Here is a 26,604-nt window from a genome sequence, read left to right as displayed (position 1 = left end):
CTGAAATGTAGAATAAAATGATTTGATCCTTTATTATTCATTAAAAAAAGTTTAAATTCAGTCACATCTTAAAACAAGAAACATTCATTCCATGTGTTTTCAAACAAACATGTAGCTTTGCTTCCAAAGTAAAGAGAACTAAACTAGAAACTTACCAATCGACGTGGCATAGAAATCAAGCATTCCCTGCTGCTTCACACGAGTTTCATCAGATTTTTTCTGCATTTTGGTGAACAGGTCATTCATCTGTCTCATGAAGACATCCTGCGCTTTGCAGTTATGAAATTCAACAACTTTTTTGCGGTCAAGCTTAGCATGGAGACCCGACACATCCTTTGTACTGTCTTCAACCGTTTGCAGCAACTGAAACAAATGAGCAATACTTTACAAACAAGAACACAATAGTTAATAACTGACCAAAATATCCGGGTTCTGGGTGGGGGGTGCCTGGTGGGTGTATGTGTGAATTTGACTTGCTGTTAAGAGATCCAAGTGACTATCCAGAACACACCGTGGCCCCTGTACATGTGCACATGGGCCAGTAGGTGTCAGTAGGTCCTCACGCTTGAGGCAACTGCACACGTGCTTATGTCACTGTGTTTTGAGCATGATATCAGCAGAAGCACTTGCGCAACAATTCCCTAACAGTCCCCATGCATCACAGTCTCTTTGGGCAGAGGGGGTTCAGGTCACTGCTGCTGCACAGATACTGCATGGGGTTCCTTTGTGGAGTTGGCAGGCTATACCCAGGCCGTGGGTTTACTGCTGCATACCTGAAACAAGTGGTGGTGAGAAGGAACAGGAGTGGCAGCAGATTCATGCCTGGATTCCATACTCAAGGAAGGTCTCTGCCCCGGGTACCGAGATGAAACAGTGTGAAGGACTGGCAGCCTGGAGTCACAACCTGGGACGTTGGAGGGAGAAAAGGGAACTCCAAATAGTGCTCCTTTTGGAGCACTGTCATGTCATCACCACATTATTCCATTTCACATTTTAAAATAAGGTCACAGCTTTCTATTGTGAGCAGAGTCCCCTGTTCTGTAATCTACAATGTTGTTAATTCCACATGTGCAACAAAAGGTTGACACGGCTCAGTGGTTAGCACTGCTGCCTCACAGCGCCAGGGACCCCATCGCACCTTTGGGTGACATTCTCCCCACGCATGTGGGTTTCCTCTGGCTGCTTTGGTTTCCTCCCACAGTCCGTAGATGTGCAGGTTAAGTGGATTGGCAATGCTAAATGCAGGGTTACAGGGATAGGGTGGGGATGGGTCTGGGTGATGCTCTCCGGAGGGTCTGTTAGGACTCGATGGGCCGAATGGCTGGCTTCCACAATAGGGATTCTGTGATTTTCTCAGGCCTCCTAGAATCCTCAAGTTTACACAGCGTTCACCTAAAGCTATTTCCTCAGAACTTCTGGCAGTGCCCAAGGGACTGCCCGCTGCTTTCAGCTGCTTCAGGTGTTTCTCTCTGCAGGTGGGCACCCTTTGCAATATCGAGTGGCGGCATTTGCAGCACACACAGCCTTGTGCAGCACCTTCAACATCACCTAATCCAACAGTGCTTCATTTACAATCAAACAATAGATGTGATATGGAGTCAAAGTAGTAGTAGTCAAAGTAGCCTCTCAGCACCAGGGACTCGGGTTCGATTCCACCTTTGGGCGACTGTCTGTGCGGAGTTTGCACCTTCTCCCCGCGTCTGCGAGGGTTTCTTCCCACAGTCCAAAGATGTGCAGGCTAGGTGGATTGGCCATGCTAAATTGCCCATAGTGTTCAGGGATGTGTCGATTAGGTGGGTTTTACGGGGATGGGTCTGGGTGGGATGCTCTGAGAGTCGGTGTGGACTTATCAGGCCTAAGGGCTTGTTTCCACACTGTAGGGATTCTATAATTCTACAATGATCTAGTAGGCACTCAGTCATTAAGACAGGTGGCCAAAGATACAAATGCATGGTTTAAAAAAAAAAAGGGTTGGGGAGGGGAAGAAGTGGTTTGGTGGGTGAATTCCCCAGATAACCGGTCAATGGCAATACACTGAAAGGGTTTTTAAACTCATCTGCTAGTTTCACAATATTGTAAACAATATTTTATGCCAGGTAGACAAACAATGGTTGCCATGTATTTTAAGATCGCTATGAAACAGATACTGATTTCAGCTCAAAATTCACTGATACAGCAGTTGCTGCATTGTATCACATGCTGAAATGTGTTTCTTATCTTTGAAATGCAGACTGAACATAGCTTGACAGATCGGGGCTCAGACTCTAAATCAGTAGTTAATTTAAATACAAGTGAGCACAGTACATCATGTGTTGCATAATTCTCTGATGCATTCAACAAAACCACCCATGTCTCCTCTATGCAAGCTTTAAAACTGAAGCTTATTTCTGATGCCAGGGACATACTACACAAAATTTCTCAATGTAGAACTTTTATTGCTGAATGTGAAGTTGAAAACTGTTGTTAACTGGCAGAAGCATAGAGCAGGCTTGACACCTGGAAAGATCAACTGAAATAAAATTCTGCCTTCACTTCCTTGATATTAAGTGTATTGTCGTCATCACAGCAGCATGAGGCGATTACCCTGTGCGTTCAAATCAGGGAAGATGGAAGAAATTCGGGAATGCGCTTCTGATAAAAAGGTCAGAAATCTGACATGCTAACTATTTCTCTAGCCAGAAATGTTGCTTTATCTGCAGAGCTTCATTCTTTTCTGTTTGTCATAACATTAGTAGTCTGGTCTTGTTCCTGCACTTCATTGATAAATTTGAACTTCTGAAATTTGATACAGCCAGCCACCCAGCCTGCCTACTCGGTCTCCGAGGTCATGACTTTTCTCAAAATGAAAAGCTACGGCTAACCCGTTTTTAAATACTGCACGTGCTGCATACCACAATAAATACAAGGTAAATTTCAACTGTGCATCTTCATTTCTGTCACAATCATTTAAAAAATCTGCATTGAAATTTAAGTTACAGCTGCATAAATGGATTTGAAGACTCAAAGTTGATAAAAAAAACTAAACCCAAAAATGCGTTGCTGCCAGGCAAATAAAATAGTATGTGGGTGGAGTTGAAAGTCAGGTTCAAGCAATAATGGAGGAAGTTAGCTTAAGGAGTTACTTTAGGAAACACCACAAATTCAAAAAAGAAAGAAAAAAAAGGAAACGATTACAGTTGACCTATTTCAAACCAAGATTATGGCTAGCAAGCTGCACATTACGAAACAAGATTACATTTCAGAGAACAGGTAGATTTGTTTGCAAAGAGAACAATTAAAGACAATAAGATGCCCCCAAACCACCCAGCATCACGGAGCCTTCAAGAGTTCTGTAATGAGGTGAGCTCACCATGGTCACAACCTTATGGTAGGTACTGGTTATAACTTTGCAGTAGGAAATCAAGAAACCTCCTACCTCACTGGCTGTGTCATAGAGCTTTTCTTCAGTGTGGGCATGAGCATCACACATAAATTCTTCCTCAGACAATTTTATTTTGGTCATCTCCAAGTCTTGCTGAGTCTCTTGAAGTACTTGTTCTCGCTGTTGCAGTTCAGATGTACAATGTTCAAGCTCCTTCTTGTTTTCCAAAAATAGCTCATTGATCTAGAAATGAAATAAATAGATAAAAACTACATTTGTATTCTTAAGAAATTGTGCAGCAGTTAAGTGGTGAGAATAACAGTAAATTAGACAAACATACAGATGTAAATAGCTCAATAGCCAGCCTTTTCTATCTGGCAAAATGATAAAGAATATTAAAAAAGACCCAAGTGATTGATGCTATTTTTCTTTTAAACAAATAAGACATGAAATGTAATTTCTGAAATGCCACATAAGCCTACTTTCTTGATCACTCGTTAAGAAACTATTACAATCACTTAAGCCACACGACCATATAATGTTAGTGCAGTTCCTTTTTTCAACCACTGCAGGTCCCAGTTGTACTAACAATATTTTGTGCCTTCTCCATAGCTTCCAGTCAGCTACACTGGGGAATCCACAAACAGGTTAGGTTCGAGATCTGGGATAATTGAACACCTTTCACTCTGAACTGGTGGATAATAGCAACAAGGTTGATTCCCCAAACATAATTTAGATAATCCATACAAATCAGCTTGCTGAGAAACTTATTACTTATGATTGAATGGCAGAGCTGGCTCGATGGGCCAAATTGCCTAATCCTATTCCTATATTTTATGGTAGTTTGTGTCCAGAGCTTATAACAACATCTCGGTGCTTCCCAGAAACATTCTCAACCGTTGACATCACCAAGCCTCCAGGAAGGGACTAAAAGCTTGGTTAAAGGGCCAGGATTTAAAGAGACTCTTAAAAAGAGGAGAGAAGTAGAGTGTTTTAGGTTGGGAATTGCAGAGTGTAGGCCCTGGGAACCGAAAGAGGAAAAACGCAAGCATGCAAGTTCATGATGCTGTTCAGTTCCCTACCCTAACCAACCACCATGTTAAACAACGGCCTATATGAACCTTTCCTGTATGTGATTGGTTATGTTATTTTGAAGAAATCAATTCAACTCTCTTTCTTAAAAAAATGCCTGCATTACCGAGTGATCTGTGCTCAACACCATCCCTATTCTGCCCCTTAGCAATTCATCCAGAAAAGTTTCTACACGTATGCTGATGGAACTAGCTGCCCTCACCACCATCTTTCTCGTCTCTTGTGTGTGGTTTAACACACTACTTGTTCAACACCTAGTATTGAGCAGAAACTTGCAGCAGCTAAATGTTGTAAAGATCTAAGGCACTGTGTTTGGACTCCATCTCAAATTGTTCTCATCCTTCTTTCCAGTAACTGCTTGGGGCACAGACAAATGGTTTGACACCTGGACCTCACCATCACTTCATCGTTCAATATTCCTTTCCATATTAATAAGGGCATTTGACTGACACTGCCTCAGCTCAGCTCCAGTTGAAACCATCATTCATATCTTCATCACTCAATCATTGACTATTTAACTTTCAAGGTCAGACTATTTAACCTTCTGCCCTTTTATATGTCAGCTTTTCAAAACTCCACTGCCTGCAGAGTTATTTTAGGTTCCACTCACCCAACAGAAGTCTGCTTGCTCACTTATGTGCTGCTGCCCTGGCAAAATCTTCAAATTATAAAATACTCACCCTGGTTTTCAAATCCTACCAGTCTTGCTCATCTTTATCTCTGTAGCCCCTTTCAAGCTCTACAAGGGTTCAACATCTCTGATGTCCTCCAATTCTGACATTTGATGTTTCCCTGATGTTGATTGTTCCACTAACGGTGGCCAGCCTTTCAGCTGCTTTGACCCCAAATTCTGGAACTCCTTCCCCAAACCTTTTTGTGTTTCTTCAAACTACCCATTTGTTCAAGCTTCTGGTTATGTAGTGATACCTCCATTTGTGACTTACATAATCCCTACAGTCTGGAAGCAGGCCGTTCCACCCATTGAGACCACACTGACCCTCCGAGGAGCATCCCACCCAGACCCACCCCTTACCCGATCCCTGCATTTCCCATCATAGACACAATGGGCAATTTAGCATGGCCAATCCAGCTAACCTGCACATCTTCGGACTGCGGGAGGAAACTGGAGTACCTGGATGAAACCCACGCAGAAACGGGGAGAATGTGGAAGTTGCCCGATGCTGGAATCGAACCCGGGTCCCTGGCGTTATGAGGCAGCAATGCTAACTACTGAGCCACTGTGCTACTCTGTCTACCGTCACTGTGACTTGACATAATTTTGATTGTTGCCACTTTACCAACTTGCATTTATGTAGCAGCTTTTTATGACCAGAGTATTCCATTAGGTTTCCTTACTTGTTTCAGCTCCTCCTCCATGACAGCAATCTTTTCTACATAGTCAGTAATTAACTCTTCCTGAGCAGCCACCTTACTTTGCACAAATCTAAGGAGGAGAAATAAAATATGTAGTTAGGTTACAGCTCCAGAATAAACAGCACCTGTTCCCTATCAAATATTTAACCAGAGTATCACTGTAGCAATCTCCTTAATGCATGCTTTTGATCGTTTTCTACATATTGAAGATCAGTTTGAACAATTCAATTCCATCCAGAAGAGAATGGGATCAAACTGGACATTTTAATCTCGTACAAGACGGAGAAAACCGAAGGTTCTATCACTTTAGTTGAAATGCAACTTGCTCTGGCCAATTACAATATATTCAGTAACACTGCAGTGAGCCCCATGGCTGAGGTTATATGTCATTAAGAATTTATCCACACATACACATTGAAGATAAAGCGATAGTGACAGATCAGTCCTAATGCATTATTCATTACAATCTGTAGCATCATTAACCACACCAAACTTGCATTTAAGTAGTCCCCCACCATTTGCAAGAAAAAAATGGCACACAGCAATCTGACTAAAAGGGGGTTTAACCCATTGCAAATTGTAGTGCAAACCCCCCATCGATATTAGTATTAAATGAGACTCTGCTCTTAGAATCTCATCTTGCAAAAATTACCCTAGAGTGCATCAATCTGAAATTATAACAGATTGCAAAAGTTAAAGCTCAGATGCTTTGTATCGTGGTCATGGCTTTTCAGAGTCCCAGCACCTGTTCTTACAGATAATATACTCACTCATAGTTTTCAGCAGACATGTACACTCCATTTTTCTCACGTGCTGCAGCAAGATCCCGCTTCAATCTTTCAATCTCTTCTGTGTATTCCTGAAAAGCAACGCACAATTATACAATTATACCAGATGCAATGATTTAAGACTCTTATAAAAAAACATGAGCAGTTGATAGCACAACAAAAGAGAATGATTGTGGGCATTATTGCAGATTACATTTTAAAAAGATTGCAGGAGAAAAGCAAAAAATAATAAATGCACTTCAATGCTATATCTTGTAAAAGATGCCATTGCTGTACATATTTAACATTAAGCACATTTTTCAAAAAATCACTGATCAGACAGGTTGGTGACTCTTCTCTGCACTCACACAGCTTCTGTTATGGAATTGTGCAGGGTTATCCAAATTTCAGAGTCAGTGAGACGGTCAGTACTCATCCCAGGGCAAGACAAAGGGAGACTGTGACAGGAAATACCAGCAGCTCTGTACAGAGAGAAAGGCTTGTCTGCCTCTGCTTTAAGAGTTTTGTCTACCACAGTGAGATGACAGTTGCCCCTAAATTAGAATTTTCGGCATCAAGCAATGGAGATTCTGGCATTACCTTTCAGCCAGTATTATAAGAATTTCTTCGAATCAATGGTTTTAGAGAAATCCCATGTGCCTACTTTTGTATGTTCCTTTCTTGAATGAATAAGTAACACTGCATTAGTCAGATGCTGTATGCGGAATACCTTAATCAGGGCCCTCTTGGTGAGCTTCTGGTTGACTTCAGGTTTATTCAAGATGTTCTTTGCTCGGTAGGCATAATCCAGAGTGCTGATCGTTTCCTATCATTTAGGGACATTTAGACTGGATTAGTCCATTATATACAAACTTGTCAGTTCCAGTTAGGCATTCATTATGAACTGATAACACGATCATGAAATGATTTGAAAACTACTTTAGAGGCAAACAGCACACGAGAACAATAGGGATTAAAACCTACCCTATGTAGAATAATTGTCACTTGATCACTACAACAAAGGAGGTTATACTAACCTCAAAATTCACAGACGCTGGGGAAATGGTGGCAATGATGGATGTTTTAGTCCGTCCACCCAGAGAGTCCTGGAGGATCCTAGTTAGCTTTGATTCTCTGAAAATGTACAGGAGAGAGGAAGATTGTCATTTAAGAAAGTTTGAATTGTGCCATGTATTTCTGCCTCAATTCTATAGTTTAAACACTGCAAATGACCAAATTTTTTAAAAATTGAGAAGGTCTGTATTTTCAAAAAGCTGAATCTATCCAGTTTCTGTACCTTATCCATCTTTACTTTTGATTGGAAAATTCAAGTAACATCCATTCTACATCTTCAAAAACTTATTAAGCCAGGTTTTAATGCACTCAATGATTAAAAATTCAATCACAATAAATAAAACATTTCGTTGGTTGAGTCACAGAACAATGTAACATTTAGTTGGCATAGGTCACAAATAGAAAAGTAGGATCTCATTAACTTTGCACTACAAAAGTCATTATCTCTAAATGTCTAAAGCAAATGCACATTACTGCAGCATCAGGTTCCACAAGTCATGGTCATTACAATCAAAAGCCAATCACCAGAGGTTTACTCCAGAGATACCACCATTACATTTACAAGCAGCTCCTGACAAAACCTGTTGAGCCTTTCGTTGACAGTCAAGTTATTGAATGGCGATTTGGTTTTTACCTGTATGGCACATGAGGGGTTCTCTCCACCAGCGCTGTAATTACTCTGCCCAGAGTAAGCAATGACTGGTTGATGTTGCCAGCTTCTCGAGCTCTCTTATCAACAGCTCCGGATCGGCCAATATTCTCACTTCCAGCAAGATCCACCTTTGCAGAGTCAAGAAATAATTGGACTCAGTGACGATTTTGCTCACTGTTTCTGATTGCAGACTAATGGCAGGTTTGGGCAACAGTTTTGACTTTCAAGTTAGGCTGAGTACAATTTATGGCATATTGCAGCATAATGTTTTCAATTGCCAAGGAGGAATATCTTTTATACTTCATGGAATTAAACTGTTTTATACTTGACAACTTGGTCCAAAAGTTGCTTCTGAACTGAACAAAGCAATGTTTAATAGAAAAGTTGATTTTTTTTCCCCACAAAGTTTTTCCCAATCGGTTTTTAATTATCATTACAACTGTAATACAGCCTCAAAGGAGTCAAAATGTTGTGTTCAGAACTTTTTTTTTCTGTGAAGTTTATGTCACCAATTTTATTTTAATTTTGTGCATCTCACTTGAGCTATCATTTGTCATTCAAACTTCAATGACCATTTCAAATTATGTGACCAGAGAAGTAATTAAACCCTTCATTCCTGAATGGATGTTATACAAAGACACAGTTGCATCAAGATCATCAGATGTTAATCTCGGTTAGGAATTCAGCCCATTATGTACTCCCTAACAGGAGGCTTGTAGCAGAATTGTGGTGCCTCACTGGACAGAGAGAGGAGACTTGGCAAAGAGACCAGTGATGGAAGCTGGCACCTGTACTTTCAGATACACATTCCATGCACCATTGAGTTATCAAGGAAGCAGGTTTATAAAGAAGATAAATGTGGCAAGGTCATTATTCTAGCTGCAATTAAAAAAACTAGAGTATCTATTGCTGGAAGCCAATTTGAAAAAAAAAGCAGAATAACTAAAGCAATAAACTAAGAAAAATATTGAAGCTAGCAAGCCAAGTACAAACTGAAAATAAAAGAATGGAACCTTTGTTCTCACTGCAGTACTTCAGCTCACCAACTTGCTCATTCTTTAAATATGGACAGTGACAGCACAAACCATGAAATAAAGCACACTTGAAAAAAAGCTCATCTGAAGAACATGAGAAGTATCGGAATTGAACATTCCCTGGATGTTAAAAATTTAACAAAATCTCCAGCATCATTGGTGACTTATTTTACAAATGGAATGTACGTGGGAAAAAGACATGCCCACCACATGACAGCCATGGGCTAATGATTCCACCAAAACCCTGACGAGCTTTTTTTTTGTTTACAAATCAATTGCACACATTGAAGTTTATATGAAGCCCGCAAATTCAAGTTAGAGTCTGTGCCTTCCAACAGAAGCTTTAAACAGCAACGAAATAGGAGATACACAAGCCTTAACGACAATTTGCATAAAATAAGACTCACCAAATTCAACTTGCCAATCTTTACTAGTTCCTCCCCGTCGAGTGTCGTTTCCTTCATGTGGATTGTAATGGAAAAAACTGAGTGGGAACGACTGAAAGAAAGTTTGCAAACTGAAAGTTAAACACAAGATGATGCTCTTCACTTCTTTTAAGGAAGTTTACAACTACTTACTGCCTTAGCAGCTCTCTCTGGAATACATGACCTTTGGTCATTCAATTTGGCTGTTGTAACAATAAGAAAGCAGTTTGTTGTGAAAGATAATATTAAAGGTATAGTACAGCTTTCAGCCTAGTTTTTGAGCACGTTCCAAATACCCAAACCTCAAAATTCAGCAGCACAAAGCAAAAGCCAACAAAATTTGAAATTGTTAAAATTTCTGAAATATATCTGGTCATATTATGTTAGCAAATTGGCAATTACCTATTGCAAGATCTCATCCACCTGCATAAGCCCTTTGTGTGCATAATTTACTCTTAGAAACTTCTGACAAGACTCAATCATCCATACCTCGAGTATGCATTCATCAGAGTTGCTGCAGTTGTCCTCTTTGCTGCTCCCCTCTCCAGAATTTGATAAACTTCATCTTTGTTATGGACGGAAATTTCTTCAAGTCCTTTGATGATAACTCCCCTCTAACATGTAGCAAGGAGAGAGAGAGAGGTGAGAGACAGTTGAGAGAGAGAGAGAAAATAAAAATAATTTCACCGAGGCCTACATTCTAGAGAGAAGAGCAATCTATTTAGAGCATCAGATTGTTGCAAATTTGGTAATGATTGCACAGTTTAATTACTAAAATCAATACCTTGTTGCGGGGATCATCAAACATCTGCAGCCTCTCATTAACATCTGATATAGGGCTCAAAAGGTCAAACAGCTCTTCATTATAAATTTCCAACAAAGAAACTTTCACAGAGAACTCAGCGCCTTGTGATGCCAACCTCTCAAAAATCTGATGCAGTGTGCGTGGAATAATTCCAGCCAGGGGATCCTACAGAGAGCACAAATATTGTAAAAATCCATTAATGACAAAGGGATTAATAAAAGATACTGTTCACAGTTTTTAAAAATTTTACATAACACATTTCACCTTCTCAGACAATGCTCTAAAGCAAACGTAGTACTTCTGATGTGTAAAAACTGTAATGTTAGAACCACTCTTTGAAAATAATCCAAAAAATCTTATTTCAACTAATTACAGATTCATTTCTTTAAAGAAGTGATTTCTGGAAATGAGGCAGCTATAGTTTGTGACCCAGTAGAGAGTGAATAACACTGCAATGTTCATTCATCAATGGCTCGATTTTAATAGTTTGTTCACAATATCTCTATCAAAATATTTTTTCCTGTGGATCAACAGGCCATTAATTTTCTGGAATGGAAAACCAGAAATGCTCAAATAGATCATACAGTCTGAGCACATCGGCAACATGCATCGTGTCAAAACGGAAGGCTACAGTTTTAAAGTTACAATTTCCTGCACTTCAAATGGCAAAACTCCAGCAACAAATCTTCAAATAGGTGGAAATTTGACCCTTAAATAACTTTGTACCACCATGCCTTGAACTCACTTAGTATGCCTCAAATGTAATTTTGAACATAGGATTAGTGAAGCCTCGGTAACAAAATAAATAATCAGTGATTACTACCCAAGACCTCTCCCCATGCCCAGTAAATTAGCAGTTAAGCATACAAACAAGGCATTGGACATTGGCAAAAAGGCAATTTACACATTTGCTCTATTCTTCATAGTACAGGAACTGTTTCAACTATTCATGTCCACTTGATAATTTTGAATTTTTGTGTTTTGAAATTGGTTGCCACTTCCCTACATCAGTGACTGTACTAAGCACTTCATTAGCAGTAAAATACTTGAGTGTTGAGGTTGTGAAAGACACTTTAAAAAGGCAAGTTTTCTATCTTGTAATAATTTATACAATATTTATTCTTGCATTCATAAGAAAACTTCTGAAATTTAAATCCATTTGTTTGCTAAGAATTTGGCTGCATTTTATTCAAAGGAGGCCAGTTCTAACTTTGACCATGTTGACTTCATTAATTCTGTCAATCACCATCGCTACTTCAGCCAGGGAGAAACAAAGTGAACTGCTTGGATATTAATTTACAAATAAATACTTTTGGTAAAACCATTACAAACTATTAACAGAATTTCAAATGCCCAGCTTTTCACAACCAAAAGGAACAGAGGAATAAGCTGCAAAAGAAAACTAACCATTATTGGGATCTATAACCACCAAAGTATCACTTACTTCTTCCCAGGTGTATTGTTCCTTTTGTGATCTTTCACCTTCCATTGTAAAGGTTTTTCCAGTACCAGTTTGTCCATACCTGAGCCAAATTTAACAAAGAAGTTTAGGAGCAGCCACAACCATGAAGCAGGAACAAACATTCAGAACATGTGCAGCGATTAATCTCCAGATCACAAAGTGTGGAGAAGTCCCAGCTTTCAGCCATTTTAGCTGCCCTCAGTTGGAGCAACAGTAGACATGCTATACTGGGTACCCAATCTGCAATGTCAGGAAGGGAAGAGTTGGCAAGGGTTCCCTGCTGAAGACAGGATTGGGCTGGGTTATGTTGTTTCCAATGATCTAGTCAATAAAGCAAAAAACAAAAGGCAAATGAAAACTGAAGCTTTTGAATGGAGGGGTTTTCTGGTGCCAAGCAAGTAGCAGCTTTGGAAAGGAAAAGAAGAGATTGCCTTGGTCAGTTTCCTGGTATTCTTATTGGCAAACATTACCTGTAATCACCTTTAACTGGCTGATGATTAGTCAACGAACAAAGTAAATTTTTATGGGTCACTTCTACAATCTGGTAGATTCTTGAGGTACATGTCTGAAATGCGCAAGAAACGAGATCTCTGCTTGTTTCAAAACTTTGAACATGAATTTATATGACAGGTAGCTGAGCAACAGGAAAACAACATCAAAATCTTGTACAAAATCATTTTCTTTGAGATTTTGGAGGATTGACTAAAAATGAACAAGCTAGTGGGAAAATAAATGTGGCCCAGAGGCAACATCCAAAGCAGAGAAGATTGATTTCATTATTTCTATCGATATCGAAAAATTATTCAACTTACGCAAAAATGGTACAATTGTATCCCATGATTACTTCATCCAGGATGGGGTATACCACACTTTTGTATACATCGATTTGTTTTGCAGAAGGCCCAAATACCTGGAATTAAAAATATGCTGTTAAGCATTCACTCATGGGTATTTTCTCGATTTGCATTTTGCAACAAACACCAACGTTCTTACCATGTCGAATGTATACTTTTTGGGTGCCTTTTCACCTCCTGGGCCAGCAGAACGTATAGTAACTTCTTTCTTTATGGTGTCACAATCAACCACACTGGTGGAGTTTGACTTCCGCTCTGCTAAACTGAACGGTCTGTGGAAAACAACACACGCCACACAACATTTTAATATCTGCAGTGGCAAAGTTTCTTAGAAAGAAAGAAATACATAAATCTTTCATTTAATGTAGTTCAATTCATAGGGCATACAACCTCAATGTCAGATCTCAGACAGGAGGACTGCTAATTCTATCATATAATAGCTAACAGAGGACACTGAAGTAAAACTGTGTGAGACACGGACTGAATTTCATCTCTGGTTATTCAGCTCAGTGATGTAACTAAAAATTTCTGCTGAGAAATGACAGCAAGACAAATGAGAATTTTCAACTCATAAGCAAGAAGTCTAAAAACTTAAAAATTTAAGCTCTCAGGAGTTTCCAATAAATATAAAATCATGCCTGTTAGTGTTTCCTGAAGAAAGTCTATTTTTCTTTCTCGGTTAGGTTTGAAATACCATTTTTACACATCTCCTCTCCCATGTTTGAAATTAACTGGAGAAATTAATGCTTGCTAAGCAGAGATCAGACCGAGGGGCAAGCAGAGAGCATCAGCAAACAGAACAAAGAAAGCAGATAACACACAAGACAGTAGTTCAAAATTGGAAAAGAAAAATAAATTAGAATGAAATGGAAGACCCCTTTTCATATAGGTCAATTTACATGCAACATTAATATTAGTTAATCAGGGGAAATTAAACATTTTACATATTTCATCCTAAATTTAATGGCAAAAAGTTGTCCAATGAAACTATAAAGATAAACACAAACTGGATATCTTGAAGTTCACAAGTGCCCAAATTACTGTGAAAATCTGACCCTCGGACTGTAGGCAACTTTGCGCTACTTGAACTTATTAAGTTTCCTAATTGCAGGCTGACAAATTTATAAAGAACCATACGTTAACATTTGTTGTTTCATTGCAAAGGGAAGAAACCATTCACTCACAGCTTTATCAACAATACTCGTGAGGCTTCTCCACTTTCCACCAGCCTCCAATTCCCCAGAGATTTCTTTTCACAACTCACAAAAAGACATGGAATTAGATTTTCAGATTAATTTATTTTAAACATGTCATCAGTAACCATCCAAAAGACACCTACTTACACTGCAGCATGTTGTGGGCAAAGTATCCATTGGTCATGGTTGAGTTCATGCACAGAGCATTCTAGACTATTCACAATTCAAATACCAATGCAGAGTTTCAATCCTTCTTCAATAAAGGACATACATTGAAGGAGCTTCACTGGATTGCAGAAGCTCTGGTGCATATTAATCCTCGCTAGTCCAGGAGGACAGATTCCTATTGCAGACTCTGTTGCTTAATTGAATTGGCTTCAGTTCAGCACAAACTAGGAGTCAGACCTGGGTCGCACTCATTTAGATGGCTAACTAAGCCACAAGTTTGCTTTTCCAGGTAACGGAAGTAGCAAAACACAAGACGAGACATCTTTCTCAGGAGTTTCCAATACAATTAGCGCCTTTTATTTTAAAAATGAAAGCTTTATAAGTTCTTTCTTTTGAGAACTCAGGTCTCACTACACAAAATTTGTAACACAAGATGTTTGTTTCCATTACCTGCATCGTACAACCACTTGTATGTTCTTGCCCTTTTCTTCTTTTTTGCTTGAAGAGTTTGGGACTGACATTTTTAGTTTTGGTTCACAAGAGGACCTGCATGAGAGAAAAATTTATATTAGCAATTTCTCATGTGGTTCACATACAGTAGAAAACTGTGCTGTTTCCAAGCTTGGGCAAGTTTTCTTCGTGCATGAGTTACCAAAACAATTTATCCAGCAGAGTATTACTTTTCAAAACACCAGATGAGATAAAAGAACATGTCCCTTTGCAGTTCTTTTTAGTCTTTCCCTCTTCTAACAGAAGTATTGCAAGGATTTGGAAGGTTAGGTAGAGAAACTACCTCATCCCTGTTGAGGAAATTGGGGGGGTAGCGGGGGGGGGGGGGTTCGAAGCCATCTATTTAAAAATTAGATTGCATTCAGTTAAGAGGAAAATCAGGGGCTACTTCTGCCACTCATCGGGAGGATACTATTAAACTGGAGAGGGTGCAGAAAAGATTCTCAAGGATGTTACTGGAACTGGAGAGTGAGTTACAAGGGGAAGCTGGAACTTTTTTTTAAACTGGAGCTGAGGAGATTGAGGGGTGACCTTATAGAGGTTTATAAAATCATAAGGGCATAATTAAGGTCTTTTCCTTAGGGTAGGGGAGTTCAAAACTGGGTGGGCATAATTTTAAGGTTAGAGGAGAAAGATTTAAAAAGGGTTCTGAGGGACAACGTTTTCACGCAGGGATGGCTTGTATGTGGAATGAGCTGCCAGAGGAAGTGGTAGATGCAGGCCATAGAATCATAGAATCCCTACAGCGTGGAAACAGGCCATTGCGCCCAACAAGTCCATGCCGCCCTTCCGAAGAGCATCCCACCCAGACCCATTCCCCGGCCGCTGCATTTCCCCAGGTCTAACCCACCCAACCTAAACATCCCTGGACACTATGGGCAATTTAGCATGGCCAATCCACCTACCCTGCACATCTTTGGACTGTGGGAGGAAACCAGAGAAAACCCACGCAGACATGGAGAGAACGTGCAAACTCCACACAGACAGTTGGCCGAGGGTGGAATTGAACCCGGGTCCCTGGTGCTGTGCGGCAGCAGTGCTAACCACCGAGCCACCATGCCGCCCATAAAGTTACATTTAAGAGCATTTGGATGGGTAGATGAATAGGAAAGTTTGAGAAGGATTGGGCCAAGTGCAGGCAAATAGGACTAATTTTGTTTGGGAAACTTCCTCGGCATGGACAAGTTGGACCGAAGGGTCTTTTTCCATGCTGTATGGCTCTATAAACCTGGAGTGATCTGATCTGATAGACTGCAGACTCTGGGGCATTGAGGTGGTTTTAAGGATGGAGATAATACTCTGCTAGACAAGGGATTAGAATCAAAGGCAGGCAAATAGAATTGAAGAACAGGTCAGCCATGATGTAACTTATTCATGGAACAGGCCATGAATGGTTACAGGAAAGATAAGCAGAAAAGCACAAAGGTATACAAATACAGAGGCAGAACAAATCAAAAAAATTGAGGATGTTCAGTGTCACTGATGAGACAAGCAAGTATTCATTAATGGCAACAGATCTGCATTTTATTCAGGCACCAGTGGGACCACAAGGGGAACAATGATAAAACCACCATGCGTTATTTCAACCAACATGAACAAAGACTTTAGGGAACACCCCAACTTGCTGATGACAATTTTCAGCAGCTAGGAATAGTCACGAAATAAATCATGAGAAGGGTGATTTTATGGATTTTTAAAAGTCACTCATGGGATACAGGCAATGGCGTGTGAGAGACATTTGCAAATCTTAAAATCTTTTAGCCTCAGCTGGAGCATCCAATGTTGGGTACCATAATTTAACAAGGACATGAAGGCATAAAAAAATTGCCATGAATGGTTCATATTGGTTACAAGAATAAATTGAAGAAACTGGGTTTCATCTGCTCCTAAAGGACTAAGAGAAGATTCACAGAGGTATTTAAAATGGTAATCAGTCTGGACGCGATCCTTCCACCAATGGGGATTAAGAACCCAAGGACCCGGTTTAAACAGTAGACAGCAAAAATAAAGGCAACACAAAGCAAAGCTTTTTTTTGGCAACAAGTTGTTAGGATAGACCACACGGCCTCCTTCTGCACTGTAACCATTCTATGATTTGATATTCCAATACTATCTGAGCAAATAGTTTCTTCTGAATTTTCTATTGATTAAAATAGTCACATTTGTTTCCTCTACCTGTGGACTGTCCCACATGGGATATATTTTCTTTGGCTAGTGAAGGTAAAGTTACCGGTTTTACCAAGCCATAGAGTCACTCTCTTATTAGAACAGAGACAACCAGTGACGGTTTAATCTGAGGGTCACCACACCTCAGGCAAAGGGAGAGATTGAGAAGGAGAATTCTTCATGGTAAGCGCAGCTACGTTGGAAATTGATCCCATACTGTTAGCATCACTCTGCATCACACACCAGCTGACCAGCCAACTGACCTAACTGACCCACCCCACAATTCCACCGCCCACCAGGTCTTTACCAGTCAAAACCTTCCATAATCATAAACTTAGGTCAACTCTCGGCTTTCATTTTTCGAGAAGAGTCAATTCTGGTCTTTTCAGCTGTTTTTGATGTCATAATGTTTTTAGTTCTGACATTATTCTGTAAATCTTTTCAGCAAATCAACATCAAATGGTTAAATGTCAAAATAATTCCAAATTGCAAAGTTGAACTGACTGGAACACAGAAGTAGTCTCTGGAATGAAAGCTTAGAAGTTTGAGGACAGTAAACGTAGGTGATAGAAATGCCATAGTGGTCAAACATTAGGCATGTTAAAGGGCAATTTTCTTTGGTTTGCAGGTAGGAAGTTAAAATATGAAAGATGTTATATATTTAGAATGCAAATATCTTCAAAAAGATTAAATATTTAAAAATATACATTTAGCATACACAGACTTGTGGATGATATAGTTGAATCCAAGGAAATAAACAAACAATCTCAACATGGTAAATTTCTCTAAGCCCTATAATGCCTGCTACTGGTGACCAGGAAGAAGAAATTGGGATGAATAGAAAATGCTAGAAAATGTCTGCTGGTGAGGCAACATTTGTGTGAAGAGAGAATGCAGTTAACGTTTCAGGGTTGTGGCTGATTCTAGCTCTTTTTACAGATGACAGCGCCTCTAATAGAACTTTCTAAAGCTTATATCATCATTGTATACACCAAAACCTCCGCTCAATTCCACCCCACAGCCTCAATTCTGAATTGCTTCCCCATTACACTTCCTGCTGTCCGTTCCAGAGGCAAGTCAAGAGCAAAGGAAACATTTCTAGGCCTCAACTGTGGAAGTGGATTTTCAAATGCCACTGCACCACAGAGCCCTGTGTTGGGTTTTCTTTAATGACTTTTCATTTAACGCAGGCAGCAGTCATTGCATCTAGGCATTTACAGGAAGTGCTCACCCTAGTGTTGTGACAAATAAACATCTGCCTCGTAATAAAGGCAGAGTCTGAAAAATCACTGGATTTGAAACATCCAAAAGATAAGGCTGAAGCATTCATAACAATCTTCAGCCAGAAGAGCCAAGTGGATGATCCATCTCAGCCTCCTCCAGAGGTCCCCAGTATCAGATGCTAGTCTTCAGCTAATTCATTCACTCCGCATAATATCAAGAATGGGCCAAAGGGCCTGTTTCCACACTGTAGGGATTCTATGAATGAATGAATGTAACGCAGTTACAGACACTGCATACTGCAAAGGCTATGGGCACTCACAACATTCTGGCAATAGGACTGAAGACTTGTGCTCCAGAACTGGTGACACCCCTAGCCAAGCTGTTCCAGTACAGCTACAACACTGACATCTACCCAACAACATTGCCCAGATATGTCCCGTACACAAAAAGCAGGAAAAATCAGTAAAGTGTCTGAGGTTGCCATGAAGTGCTACCAAGTGTCATCTGCTCAGCAATTATCCACTCACTGACAGTAGTTTCATTTCTTCCAGGTTCACTCAGTTCCTGAACTCAGTATACCTTACTTCAAACATGGACAGAAGAGCTGAATTCTAGAGGTTAGATGGAGTGACAGTCCTCGACATCACGGCTGCATTTCACCAAGTGTGGCGTCATGAAGTCCTAGCAAAACTAGAGTCAATGGGAACGAGTGGGAAAACTCTGTTGGTTGGAGGTATATCTGGCATACTGGAAGAAGGTAGTGGTTGTTGGTCAGTCATCTCAGTTCCAGGACATTTATACACGCATTTGTCAGAGTCATGCCAAAGGCCCAAACAGCTTCAGCTGCCTCAATGACACTCAACATCATAAAGATCAGAAGTGGGGATGTTTGCCCATTGATCGCACAACATTCAGCAGCATTCAGGTACATGCTCAAATCGTGGGTGGTTTAAAAAGTGGCAAGTAACAATCACACTATCCAAATACCAGGCAACAACCATCTCCAATAAGCAACAAACTAACCACTGCCCTTAGACAGTCAATAGCATTACCATCACTAAATGCCCCACTGTCAACATTCTGGGGGTTACCATTGAGCAGAAACTCAACTGGACAAGCCATATGAATACAGTAGCTCAAGGACAGGTCAGAGGCTCAAAGACCTGCAGTAATTCAACTCCTGGCTCCCCAAAGCCTGTCCATCATCTACAAGGGTCAAGTCAGGAGTGTCATGGAATACTCCTCATTTGCGTGGAGGAGTGTAACTCCAACAATACTCAAGGAGCTTGACACCATCCAGCACAACACAAAACAGTCCACTTAGTTGGCAACAATATCCACCTCATTGTCTCAGTAGAGCGCTGTCTCAGGCCGACTGCAGTTCTCCCAGGATTTAATATTATTCATTAGCTGCAAAACACTGCGGGACATTTGGTGGGTGTGAAAGGCTCTAAAGCCAAGTTTTTTTTGGACAACCACACAACCCAGCATTTAGTTGGATGAAATTTCTTTGGAGACTTCCTCAGAGATGGACAAAAATTGTATTTTAATAGAGTTTTTTGTTCATTTAAACAATTTCACTGTAACAGTATAATGCAAATAAATCTGCCAAATCTTACTGTAGACACAAAATACCTTCATTTTAACACATTAATTCTAGCATGCATAACCAAACAATTCAATCCTATACTTCTTATTTACCAGGTTCTTTTGAATTTTGGAGGTTTTGTCGAAGATCTCCTTATAAATAGGTACTCAAGTGCTAGACGCGTTACAATCAGATATTCAACATTTGCAACTACGAACTTCCAACAATGTTGGGTTCCATTTCCACATTTCATCATGGCCTGAAAGTTGTGTACTTTTAGACCACAAGATACAGAAGCAGAATTAGGCCATTTGGGCCATTGACTCTGTTCACTATGCAATCTGGCTAGTGTGTCTCAATCCTTTCTTGCCTTTTCTCTGTAACACTTGATCCCCTGAGTAATCAAGAACCATCTCTGTCTTAAATACACTCGGGTAACCTGACCTCCAAAGGCTTATGTGGCAATGAGTTCCTCAGGTTTGCCACCCTTAAGAAATTCTGCCTCATCCCAGTTTGAAGATCCTCCCTTCACTCGAAGGCTGTGCGTCCCTGTCTCTCCTACTATTGGATGTATCCTCTACACCTCCGCTCTATCCAGGCCTCAGTATTCTATAAATTTCAAGTCAGATCCTCCTTTGTCCTTCTAGACCCCAGCAAGTACAGAACCAGAGTTGTCAACCGCTCCTCATATGACAAGTCCTTCACTCCTGGATCATTCTTGTAAACCTCCTCTAGACCACCTCCAACACTAGCATGTCCTTCCCTAGATACAGGGCCCAAAACTACTCAATATTCCAAATGCAGTCTTATTCAACCTCAGCATTACATCTCTCTTCTTGTATTCCAGCCCTCTTGAAATGAATGCTGATATTACATTTGCCTTCCTAAGTGCCAACTGAACCTACATGTTAGCCTTAAGAGAATCCTGAACTAGGACTCCCAAGTCTCTGTGCTTCACATAGCCAAAACATTTCCACCCTCAAATAGAAAATGGTCCATGCCTCTATTCTTCCTATCAAAGTGCTTAATCTGACACTTTCCCACATTGTATTGCATCTGCCACTTCTTTACCCACTCTCCTAACTTGTCCAAGTCCTTTTGCAATCTTCCCACTTCCTCAATGCCACTGTCCCTCCACTACTTTTGTGTAATTGCAAGTTTAGCAACAATGTCCTTGATTTGTTCACCCAAATCATTAATGCGCAACATGAATCGTTGGGGTCCAAACAATTACCCCTGCGAACCTCCACTACTCACTGACTGCCATCCTGAAAAAGACTACTTTATCCCTACGCTCTGCCTTTGATCAGTCAGCCAATCCTCTATCCATGCCAGTAACTTGCCCCTAACACCATGGGTTCTTAACTTATTTTGCAGTCTCCTGTGAGTCATCTTATCAAAGAAGTTCTGGAAATCCAAATATACCACGTCCACTGGCTCTCCTTTTTCTAACTTGCTCGTTACCTCCTTAAAGAATTTTAATATTTGTCAGACATGATCCCCTCTGGACAAAACCATGCTGACTCAGGCTGTTTTTACCATGCATTTCCATTAATCTGCAATCTCATCCTTAACAATGGTCTTTAAAATCTCACTAACAATCAAGTTCAGGCTAATCAATCTATAATTTCCTGTCTTCTACCTCCTTCCCTTCTTAAACAGGGGTGTTACATTAGCCATTTTCCAGTCCTCTGGGACCCCGTGACTCCAGTGATTTCTGAAAGATCACCAGTGTCTCCACAATCTCCAGATATCACCTCCATATGTCTGGGATGTAGACCATCTGGTCCAAGTGATTTATCCGTTTTCTTTTTGAAAAGAACTACATAATTAATATATTTTAAAAAAGGAGCTCGCCTAAGCTAAACCGTTTACACATGCATGCAGTTAAGTTCCACATGAAAGACACTGATTTAAACAAGGTCTCCTAAACAATAACCCTCTGAAACAACTATTTGGGTAACAATTTCCTACTGTACTTTGGAAAACGTCGTCATTTTTCACTAATTCAGTTTTCATTCGTTGCACTGAAACAAAAACTATGCTTGAAACACTAAGTTTCAAACAAAGATAAATCCTAGTTACGAATATTTAAAATCTCAGGTAGATTGGGTGCAGATTCTGACATATTAGGTAACAAAAAGAAAGCCCACTTCTCAGCGAATTGTCAAAACTTCGTTTGAAACATTTCACTATAAAGCGATTTCCCCCAAAGTTTTTGTTTAAAACGGACGCACGTCACTTTGGGGAGAAGGGAAAACAAATGCTGCTGCCAAATTTAAAAATCCTTTGCGACCCTGGCAGAGATAATTTGTCCGGACGGGAAATTTATCATTAACAACAACAACAACAACAACGGGAAATTTATCTTTCACAGCCACAGAAGATCTTTAAAATCAAACTGGAGCGAAGATTATGGGCAAGTCAAGGCGGGCGATGAATATTTCCCACAAAAGCCAGACTTCAGCCTTTAAAAGATGCAAACTCCATCAAGAGACTTTATTAAGATCTGTCACTTGTAGTGAATCAAATCAGATAAATCTGGCGCTATTAATTTACAAATTAATCGCGGTTCTGACTTTGAACAAGTTCAATTCAGCACAAAAGGCGGCCACATAGAGTCTCCATCGACCATTTCAGCCCAGGGAGGCTTCTCATCTAATTCTTTTAAGACACGGACTGGAATCAATCTTACCAAAACCGACGAAAAGTTGGCGAATCGTGTTTTCTGCAAGTCTATCAGGATGCTTTCCTATCGACTCTGATTACTGCAGACCCCCACCACCCCCGATTCAAAGCCCGAACTCCAGCGAGCGCCCCGCGGCCGCTCTCAACTACACATTTAAAAAGTGCGCTTCCGCGAACACCATCCAATCAGAACACGCCAATGCCACCTCCCGTCTTCCGATTGGTTCGTGACTGTTTGATGCGCGGTGTTTGCCGGGAGCGTTGGTACAGCGGCTGTGACGAGAGGAAGGTCCGAGGTGTAGCGGTGGCCATGTCGATGAGGGAATAATTCCCGGATGTAGGGTGGGGGATATTGCTTCTATTTTAATCTTCTGTCAGTGTTTCAGAGGAAAGAAAATGATTTCACAGTTAAATATTATAATGTAGGGAATTAGGCTTTAAAAATCGAGAGTCTAATTTCGTTTTTAATATCCTTTAACATTTATATAATACAATTTAATATAACCTTCATGTTTCTGATGGCACCTCAGCAGTAAATTTGGGTTGACTTCGTCACCAAAGGGAGGATTTGTATTAAATTCAGGGATGTAGGTAGTAGATAAGTGAACATTGGTTACAAAAGTAAAACGTCACATACGAACATAACCAGAAGTAAAAAACATTTGTACAACAATTTTGAGGTAGAAAACATTTCCACACTTTTTTTTGAGGTGTAATCAAACAAAAGTGAACAGGCAGCAAAAGAGGGATATGTTATGAGTAGGAAGTCAGAAGCTTCTTCAAGAGAAGATGAGAAAATTGTGAGGTAGGGGCCCGGTAGAGCATAACTGTTGTAATTCAGTCCGATCTTTATAATGATATATGTTATCTCAGAGCTTGCAATCTCAAAATTGCAACCTTGAACTCCATTTGGGATCCTGACCTCCAACTTTGGGAACCCAAGACTAAGGGATGGTCAAGGCCTTGAAATGATTTGAACACATTTTTAAGATTTATGTTTTATTCTTTTATGGGATCTAATGTTTCTGGTAAGACCGATTTATATTTGAGATGGTGGCCATGAGCTACCTTTTTGAACTGCTGTTGGCTGTCTGGAGAACTAATAGGTGTGGTGCTGTAGGACAATTGTTCCAGGATTTTGATGCAGTGACAAAAAACTACAACATGGCTCCAAGTCAGGGATGGTGTTTGGCTTGGAAGGGAACTTGCAGGCAGTAGCAATCCCCATCTTCAGTGCTAGTCTTTATAAGTTGAGGTTTTAGTTTGAGTAGGTATGGTCAAAGGAGTTACTTTGGTTCATTTATGCAGATGGTGCAAACTTGTCAATGTACGCCAGTGGTAAAGGGAGTGAATGTTGAAGATGGTGGATAAGTTGCATTCAAGAAGACTGCTTTGTCCTGAATAGTGCTGAGCTTTGTGATTGTTGGAGCTGTACACATCCAGGTGAGTGGAGAGTATTCTGTTATATTCCTGGTTTGTGCCTTGTAGATTTTAGACAAGCTTGGAGTCAGGAAGTGAATTGCACACTGCAGAATCTGACACTTTCCCACTCTATATGGTTTGTTCATTTTCTGGTCATTGATAACCCTGTAGGATGTTGACTTTGGGGGATTCAACAATGATAATGCTGTTGACTGCCAAAGATCCATGGTAAAATTATCTGCCTTGTTGGAAGTGTCCATTGCCTGCTACCTGTGTTATGTGAGTGCTTTCCTTCTTAGTCAGCCCAACTTGATTGTTCTGATCATGGGTGCTGAGATGGCTGAAAAGTCCAATGCGTAAAACGCAGAGTCTGCCACATGCAGAGTAGTAGTTGTTTTGTGGTTTGTGTACTCTCTCCAATGCCTCAACTTCACTTCTGCATGTTCCTGAGAAAGTTCCCATGCCTTTTCAAATTAATCTTCTCTATTTTTATTCAGTCTTTTAACTGTTCATGGATATTTTAAGGACATTGTTTAAGCATTTCCATTGTCCTCCTGGAAGTCTCCTGCTTTCAATGAAGGGTTATGGTGATAAGGCAGGAAATTGGAGTTGAGGACTATCAGGTCAGTCATGATCTCTTTGAATGGCAAAGCAGACTGAGTGGGCCAAATAAACTACTGCAGCTAGTTTTTGTGGTCCAATATCAAGCATGTACGTGTATGAATGACATGTCTTGCCCTATTGCTAGTACTTCACTACTGGGCAGTTTGCTTTGGACAGGACACTGCTTTCATTTGCTTTTCTTACCAGTAGATTTATAGGGTATATATTGTGAATGCTCTTTGTTACTTATTAGCCCAAGCTGTCTGTTCTCCATCTTTCTGCATAAAGACATAGATTGCTGTCACATTGGGATGCCAAAATACGAAGTCTGTTGATGAGCTGAAAGGTAATGCATGAGCATTATGTGGTATAGTGGAATTTTATCGAGTAATCTGAAGATTGTGGGAGGATAAATATGGGAGGCCAGCCTGGAGAATATTGGAATAGTCAAATATTGAAGTTGCATTGGAATAGACGCAAATTTGTATAGGAGATAATTCTTCTGATTGTGATTTGCTTATAAGATATGTGTATGGATGTCAGGTAAGATGAGCCAGATAAATTCTGATGCCTCTCACATTGAGCTAGACTTACAGATGAATTAATATAACCTAGAATTAGCTATCTATGACTACCTGATGGCCATGGAATTGTAAACATGTAGAAGTCAACATTTTCAGAGGAGGACTTCAGAAAATAGGAAAAATAAAACAAAACAATAGGCCCACTTCCTACAGACAAAGGGGGTGGCCATGGGTAACCGCATGGGCCCAAGCTATGCCTGCCTCTTTGTAGGATATGTGGAACAATCCCTCTTCCGAAGCTACACTGGCCCTGTCCCCCACCTCTTCCTCCGTTACATCGATGACTGTATCGGTGGTACCTCGTGCTCCCATAAGGAGCTCGAACACTTCATCCACTTCACTAACACCTTCCACCCCAATCTTAAGTTCACCTGGACCATCTCTGATACTTCTTTCTCCTTCCTGGACCTCTCTGTTTCCTCTCTGTTTTGCAACCACCTGGAAACCGATATCCATTTCAAGCCTACCGACTCCCACAGCTACCTAGAATACACCTCTTCACCCCCCCAACCTTCCTGCAAAAATGCCATCCCCTATTCCCAATTCCTTTACCTCTGCCGCATCTGCTCCCAAGATGAGGCATTCGACTCCCGGACATCCCAGATGTCCTCGTTTTTCAAGGACCGCAACTTCCCCTCCACAGTGGTCGAAAACACCCTCGACCGTGTCTCTCACATTTCCCGCAACTCATCCCTCACACCCCCTCCCTGCAAAAACAACAAAAACAGAATCCCCCTCATCCTCACGTACCACCCCACCAACCTCCGGATCCAACGCATCATCCTCCGACACTTCCGCCATCTGCAATCTGACCCCACTACCAAAGACATTTTTCCCTCCCCACCCTTATCTGCCTTCTGGAGGGACCACCGTCTCCGTGACTCCTTTGTCCGCTCCACACTCCCCACCACCCCCAGTACTTTTCCCTGCAACCGCAGCAAGTGCTACACCTCCGCCCTCGCCCTCACCCCCATCCCAGGCCCTAAGAAGACCTTCCACATTAAACAGATGTTCAACTGCACATCTGCTAATGTGGTATATATACTGTATCCGCTGTTCCCGATGTGGCCTCCTCTACATTGGGGAAACCAAGCGGAGGCTTGGAGACTGCTTTGTGAAACGCCTACGCTTGGTTCGCGACAAACAACTGCACCTCCCAGTCGCGAACCATTTCAACTCCCCGTCCCACTCCTTGGACGACATGTCCATCCTGGGCCTCCTGCAGTGCCACAACGATGCCACCCGTAGGTTGCAGGGACAGCACCTCATATTTTGCTTGGGAACCCTGCAGCCCAATGGTATCAATGTGGACTTCACAAGCTTCAAAATCTCCCCTCCCCGACCGCATCCCAAAACCAGCCCAGCTCGTCCCCGCCTCCCTAACATGTCCGTCCTTCCTCCCACCTATCCACTCCTCCTACCTCAAGCCCCACCCCCATCTCCTACCTACCAGCCTCATCCCGCCTCCTTGACCTGTCCGTCCTCCCTGGACTGACCTATCCGCACCTACACTCACCTTTACTGGCTCCATCCCCGCCTCTTTGACCTGTCTGTC

General features: G+C 41.0%; 1 protein-coding gene across 1 annotated transcript in view; it reads right to left on the bottom strand.

Annotated features, from left to right (window-relative positions):
- The window catches only part of kif11 (kinesin family member 11), a 39,993-nt gene extending 17,432 nt beyond the window's left edge, over positions 1 to 22,561 (bottom strand). The window contains exons 1-15 of the mRNA XM_048608900.1: positions 22,448 to 22,561; positions 14,715 to 14,810; positions 13,040 to 13,172; positions 12,859 to 12,956; positions 12,029 to 12,107; positions 10,564 to 10,749; positions 10,269 to 10,393; positions 9,762 to 9,852; positions 8,303 to 8,448; positions 7,632 to 7,728; positions 7,325 to 7,420; positions 6,598 to 6,686; positions 5,810 to 5,897; positions 3,416 to 3,604; positions 156 to 363 (exon numbers count right to left, since the gene is read on the bottom strand). Coding sequence (XP_048464857.1) covers positions 156 to 363; positions 3,416 to 3,604; positions 5,810 to 5,897; positions 6,598 to 6,686; positions 7,325 to 7,420; positions 7,632 to 7,728; positions 8,303 to 8,448; positions 9,762 to 9,852; positions 10,269 to 10,393; positions 10,564 to 10,749; positions 12,029 to 12,107; positions 12,859 to 12,956; positions 13,040 to 13,172; positions 14,715 to 14,785 — 1,696 coding nt within the window. The 5' untranslated portion in view covers positions 14,786 to 14,810; positions 22,448 to 22,561. The remainder of the gene's footprint in view (positions 1 to 155; positions 364 to 3,415; positions 3,605 to 5,809; positions 5,898 to 6,597; positions 6,687 to 7,324; positions 7,421 to 7,631; positions 7,729 to 8,302; positions 8,449 to 9,761; positions 9,853 to 10,268; positions 10,394 to 10,563; positions 10,750 to 12,028; positions 12,108 to 12,858; positions 12,957 to 13,039; positions 13,173 to 14,714; positions 14,811 to 22,447) is intronic.
- Positions 22,562 to 26,604: the final 4,043 nt, after the last annotated feature.

The sequence above is a fragment of the Rhincodon typus genome, chromosome 20 (genome assembly GCF_021869965.1).
Source record: "Rhincodon typus isolate 14 chromosome 20, sRhiTyp1.1, whole genome shotgun sequence".
Lineage (NCBI taxonomy): Eukaryota > Metazoa > Chordata > Chondrichthyes > Orectolobiformes > Rhincodontidae > Rhincodon > Rhincodon typus.
The sequence above is the reverse complement of the archived record's forward strand: the minus strand, read 5'-3'. Positions and strand labels throughout refer to the sequence as shown.